We start from the raw sequence: 5,897 nt of genomic DNA, 5'->3' as shown, positions 1-5,897 counted from the left end.
GCAAAGCTGATGTGCTAAAATGCATTAGTATCACCGTAAAAAGCGGAAGAGAGGGGGCACGAAGAAAATCTCTCATTGTCAGATTCGTTGAAATGAAAAAGTATCCGAGAGTTAAGTATTTAAGAGAAGTATTTAAGAAGTATTTAAGTGTTATGACACAGATGATGATTTTAGTACCACCCTAAGTGGTCTAAAATTTTCATAAAAAAAACAAATCCACAAAGTTTGATCAGTATCGGAGTACTTTTGCTCATGGAATTACTAGTGCGTACACCTGTACCCGGTTGATTACAGCTAAAATATTTGAATATTTTGAATATATTGACTTTTTTCAATTTTTTCCCGATGGATTTTTTTAAAATTAGCATATTCTGAATCGTGAAGACCTGTACTAACACGTTGTGAAAGAAAATTTTATGTACGTTAAAGTTGCATAATCGCACCCTTCAGACATAGCGTGCCCTATTCGTCTCGTGACGTGATCAATTGCGAGCAATTCCAGCTCAATTAGCCAAGCGATTTGACTCGACTATTTTTGATTGGAATGAAATTTTTACCAAGCAAGAACTCATTTTCCACTAAACTTGATTTTTTTCGTCAAGAGTAACTTTTCAAACGGGCCTTTAGAAATGAGATTACTTTTCTTCAAAACATCATATCTTGAAAACTACTTATTTGATCAAAATGGCGTCAAAGGGAAAGTTGTAGGAAATTAAGTGTATTTTTAGAAAAAAATTACACTGAAAGGAAAAACTTTCAAAGCCATTATCAAAATTATAAAATGTCAGTTATCTCAAAACCTTCCCCTCCGATTTGCCCAATTTTTTTTTAAAGATAGCTTAAATTATGCCCTAAAATCTGGTGAAGAGCTATCGATGGACACTCTTTCGGATTTGTATTTTAATTTTGTAGTTAGACAAATTTTTCAAAAATATCAAAATTTGGTTAGTTTTTGTAAAACTCAAACAAAATTAAATTCTACGCATAATTTTGAACAAATTTACACACATAAACTTTTTTCTTAAACCCAGCCGTTCTCGAGTTATTGCATTCTGTGGGTAAATTTTAAATTTGCAATAATATTGTATTGGCAGTCCATCCCCTTATTGCAACCCTGGTACTTGAGAATGCCCGTGCTCGCTCCAGGATAGGCTTGATCAGCTCCGTTAGTTAGTCCGGAAAATCGTTGGGCATTATCTATCATAGCTGTTGGTGCTCGACTGCATAGTATGTTGCCTTGAAATCCACGAAAATATGATGCGTAAGGACGGTGCTGTTACGTTGCATGCGTGCCTTCAGCTGGGATCCCCATTGGCGTATAAAGATTTGGAGATTAACCAGCAACACTATAAACCAATATGCCAAGTAGACGGGATTCGTTTTAAAACTAACCGAAAAACCAAATTCATTTTGTTTTATTTGACTTCATTTTATGTGCAATATAGGTATATTAAATTCATATTTTGCTTCATTATATTTTTCAGTTAGATTATTTATGCAACTTTATTGGTTCAAATTTAGTGGGAACGCTTGCTGTACTTCATTGGATATTAGTAATGTTTTAAAAAATTAAGCTGGCCTGTATGTTCGCGAATTCACATGTTACTCTCTTGGCCAATCTTCTATTTTATTCCAAATTGTTATGCCAAACGAACATAGGTCGCGTTGAAAATTGATTCATATCTAGAAGCTGGAGAGTCTACCTTTAGATACAGTAAATGTTTCAAGTGTTTCGCTATTTTCTTGTGCTCTTGTATTGCAAAGTTGTTTCCCTGGACGTGAAGTTCGGTTATCCTCGGTATGGCTTGTAGAAAATTGAACGGCAGCTTTTCCATTCGGTTTTCACTCAGGTCTAGTGCTGCTAGATTTGTGGGTGTTATTTTGACGGTTGGCAATGCTATTCCAGTGAATGAAATATTTAATGCTACAATATGCCTTAGTTGGTACAGCTGCTTCAAGTCAAATTCGATGCCATAGTTGTTGGCAATATCGAGAATTTTTAGTTTTGATAACCGAAAGAAGTTGGAGCCGTTAGTGAGTTTATTATTGGCGAGCTCCAATATTTCTAGTTGATTTTTCTCTTGAAAAGAGAAATCAATGTTGGAGATTTGATTTCCTGCAGCATGCAGGGCGTGCAAATTTGTATCGAAATAAATGTGTTTTAAATAATTTAAACTAACATCCAGTGTCCGAAGGTTTCGATTAGGTTGCAAAATATTGGGCGAAAATAAAGTTAGAAAGTTTGATGAAATATTTAGATAAATCAAAGTAGTTGGAAATAAATTGGGACTTAATGCTTGGATTTGGTTATTTGCCAGTGAGAGCGACTTCAATGAATACAAACTAGTAAAGGTTTTTTGTGGGATTGATCCGATGTGGTTTTCTAAGAGAGACAACTTTTCCAGTTTTATTAAATGTGTAAACCAGCCTGGATTGAGGAAAATCAGTTGATTTTTGGATAAGTCTAAATCATTAAGATTTGTACTGTTGTTGAAGAAATCGGAAGGAATAGAACTAACAGAATCGTTGATTATTGCTAGCCTATTTAGTAAATTTAGACGCTTGATTAAATTTTCTGGGAGTCTTCCTATATTACTGTTTGTTATTGTCAATTCTTCTAGTTCGTCAAGTGTTGAAATTGTTTCATCGGCTTTATTCGTGTTTAAAGAATCAATGTGCAACAATTTGAGCTTTTTAAGATTGAGCGGAATTTCATAACTAATCTTCAAGGAAGTAATGTTTTCAAAAATACGGTTCGATAACATGAAAGAAGCTGGAAAGTGGATTGCGTTGATCTCCAATTGGTGTAAAGTGGTGGGAAGTTGTAAAGATTCTATATGAAGCATTCCACTAATGGCATTATTACTTAAATCCAAATGCTTAAGGCTAGTTGTATGTACAAAAGCTGTATTTGATATTTCATTGATGCTGTTACTGTTTAGAATAATCGATTCGAGGACTGGTTGATTAGAAAATGCGACATTTGAAATTTCGTTTAATTTGTTATGTGCTAAATTTAAATACACTAAATTCAGTCCTTCAAATGTTACAGTGTCGATTCGATCAAGAAAATTATTATTAAGAAACAAATACTTGATAGCTGAAGAATGAAATGCACCTTTCTCAATAACTGAGATCTTGTTTGACGATAGATCTAATGAATTCAGATTAAACAATCCGGCGAAAGTATTTGTTCGAACTGCTGTCAATGCATTTCCTGATATTGTAATATGCGCCAACCTAGGGTTGTCTCTGAAAATTGTTACGGGAATTTCAGTTAATTCGTTGTGATCTAGATACAATTCAGTAAGATTTGTTAGACCCTTGAAAGCGTCATTCTCAAGGGAAAGAATTTTGTTACCGTATAAGGAAATGATAGTAATATGTATTGTTTGCGCAAAGTTGTTATCGTGCACAACGGAAATGCGATTGTTCTGAAGTTTTACTTCATTACCCACGCGATTAATTACATTTTTCGGAATACTGAAAAGTCTGTTACTACTAAAATCCACGTTTTGTAACATATCTTGATCATTCAATAATTCGGATGGAATTTCCGTAAAACTGTTTATGCCTAATAGTATGGTTTGCAAATTACCTAAACCTCTAAACACTTGATGATCAAGAAACATCAGCTCATTTCCTTGTAAATTTAATTCACGTAATTCAATTAGATTGCTAAATAAACCAGCAGGCAGTTTGGACAAAAAGTTGCCTGCTAATGAAATTGCTTTTATTTGAGGAATCGCCTGAAATACTCCTGAGCTTAGTTTTTCAATGAGATTGTCAGAAATGTCCAACTGTTCCAGGGAACGCAGCTTTTCGAATGCATCATAATTTAATTCTCGAATAAAATTCCCGCCTAAATTGAGCACAATCAAGTTTTCAAGTAGTTCGAAGCTATTACTGACTATAGATTGAATTCGATTACCGGCCAAGTTTAGAACTTGCAATTCCCTGGGTATTCTAAAGAGTTCTTTCGTTATCGTTGGCAAAAAGTTTGCTGCCATATTAAGTCGCTTGAGTTCAGGACAATGTTCGAAAACGTGTTGATCGATTCTTCGCAAATTGTTGTTTGACACATCCAGCGCTTCCAGTAGAATCGTATCGTCAAATAAACCGTTCGGTAGATCATTCAGCGAATTTCCAGCTATTATCAAATTGGTAAGATTTCTGTTTCTCTGAAGTGCATTTCTGTTTATGATGTGTACTCCCGAATGGCTAAGGTCAATTGAAGTAACCTTCGCGAGATTATGCAATAATTGCGAATCTAATGATTCGACCGACGAGTGAATAAATTTAATTGCCGAAGTATTGGACGTCGTCGGTAGTTGGAGAGTGGTAGTTCCGTTTACACTGTCCTTCAAATTAAACGAGTAGAATATACACTGATTGGGCTGGTTCACATCATCCTGGCATTCGACCGTTTTGTAAGATGAAGAACGTTGAACTGAAAGCACTACCAATAGGACAACGATCCTGAAATTATATGTTCGTAACACAAAATTCTCGACTGGCAAATGTATAATCTTACTCACAGCAATCTTCGCGGCATTTTACACGAACTGTCCAGCTGCAGTATCTGTTTGATAATGACATACCGGGCGAGATGCGTTATGTTTCATCAATTGTGTAAGTAAGCGCTACTATTTGTTTATATGTAAATAGCTCAATTAATTGATAACGCGTATTATTTTGATGCGACAGCGTTGAAAGATTCTATACACTTGGCATGTTTACTCGTGGTTTATTTAGATGGATCTTTGAAACGGTTTTTGAAAATAATTTTAAATAATTCCATGACCCAGCTAGCACCAAATCGTACTCCATGTACGATAATTATCGTAAATATTTCTTAACAAATTCGAAATCGTAACTAATGCGTAATAAAATGCGTAATAAAATGCGTGCAAGTTGATTGTAAGTCGCGTATAATGGTAATTACTGACATTCTTACGAATTTCAACACAGAATTGTATAGCAGTATAGAGCAAGTCGCGCTTAATCGGATTATATCGTATATACATCCTTATCTAGATAAAATGCGTATAATTACTCCTCATTACGTATATCGCCTCCAAAATAATACGGATATGCCAATTTTGCGCATCAAATATGATTTATTCGCATGTATATCTATACGTAATGCTGATTTTTTATTTTGATATACATATAAAAATGGTTGCTGGGGAGATAGACCATCATTTTAACGTGGTACTACGTTTTACGGGAAGGTAAGCAATGTTTACTAAGGATATAAAATCAAACTCCAAAAAGTGAAGGGGGCTAGGCTTTAAACATTTATAATTATTTAACGGATTAACAAGATTATTGCATCAATCGATCAGAAAGACTGCTACGAGTTGAGTCATATAAAAAAAGATCGTATTTCGATTGATATCTAGTGAAAATTGATAATTAGTAGGTATATTTGAGTAAATCTCGCTGAAACGGGCCCACTACTGACACGAGGTCTTCAAATATTGGAACTATTGCGCTTAATTGGTTGAAAATGGTTGAAAAATAAGAATTACACTTTTTATACCTCGAAATAGTGGACCCCTCGTTCGCCAAGGGGCCTAACAGTTCCAAAAAAAGTTGAATTTTGAGCAAACCTTGAGATCTGTATCATGTAATATTTCATAAATTTACCATAAAACAACTAACAAATGGCCCGATTCTGTAAAGAGGAGAGATAGGGCTTATAAACGAAGTGAAAAAAAATTGGCGGCCATCTTGGATTTGGCCGCCATGTTAGATTTAACCAAAAAATCGCCGTTTTCGTCATGATCTCCCCAACCGATTTTAATTACAATTTTTCTCTTTACAAAACCGTGTCGTTTGTAGTTTGTTGCATATATTTGAAAACCTCGTGTCTGTAGTGGCCCCATTTCAAC

The 5,897-nt window shown here is 34.8% G+C and overlaps 1 protein-coding gene across 1 annotated transcript; it reads right to left on the bottom strand.

Annotated features, from left to right (window-relative positions):
• Positions 1–1,489: 1,489 nt before the first annotated feature.
• Positions 1,490–4,573, bottom strand: LOC128733902 (chaoptin-like). Its single transcript, XM_053827761.1, has 2 exons — positions 4,539–4,573; positions 1,490–4,479 (listed from the first exon to the last, which is right to left on the bottom strand). The coding sequence occupies exons 1-2, from the start codon at positions 4,553–4,555 to the stop codon at positions 1,641–1,643; spliced, it is 2,856 nt and encodes a 951-aa protein (XP_053683736.1). The 5' UTR covers positions 4,556–4,573; the 3' UTR covers positions 1,490–1,640.
• Positions 4,574–5,897: the final 1,324 nt, after the last annotated feature.

The sequence above is a fragment of the Sabethes cyaneus genome, chromosome 2 (genome assembly GCF_943734655.1).
Source record: "Sabethes cyaneus chromosome 2, idSabCyanKW18_F2, whole genome shotgun sequence".
In the NCBI taxonomy this organism is placed as follows: Eukaryota; Metazoa; Arthropoda; class Insecta; order Diptera; family Culicidae; genus Sabethes; species Sabethes cyaneus.
Note: the sequence above shows the minus strand (reverse complement) of the source record. Positions and strands in the feature narration are given on the sequence as shown.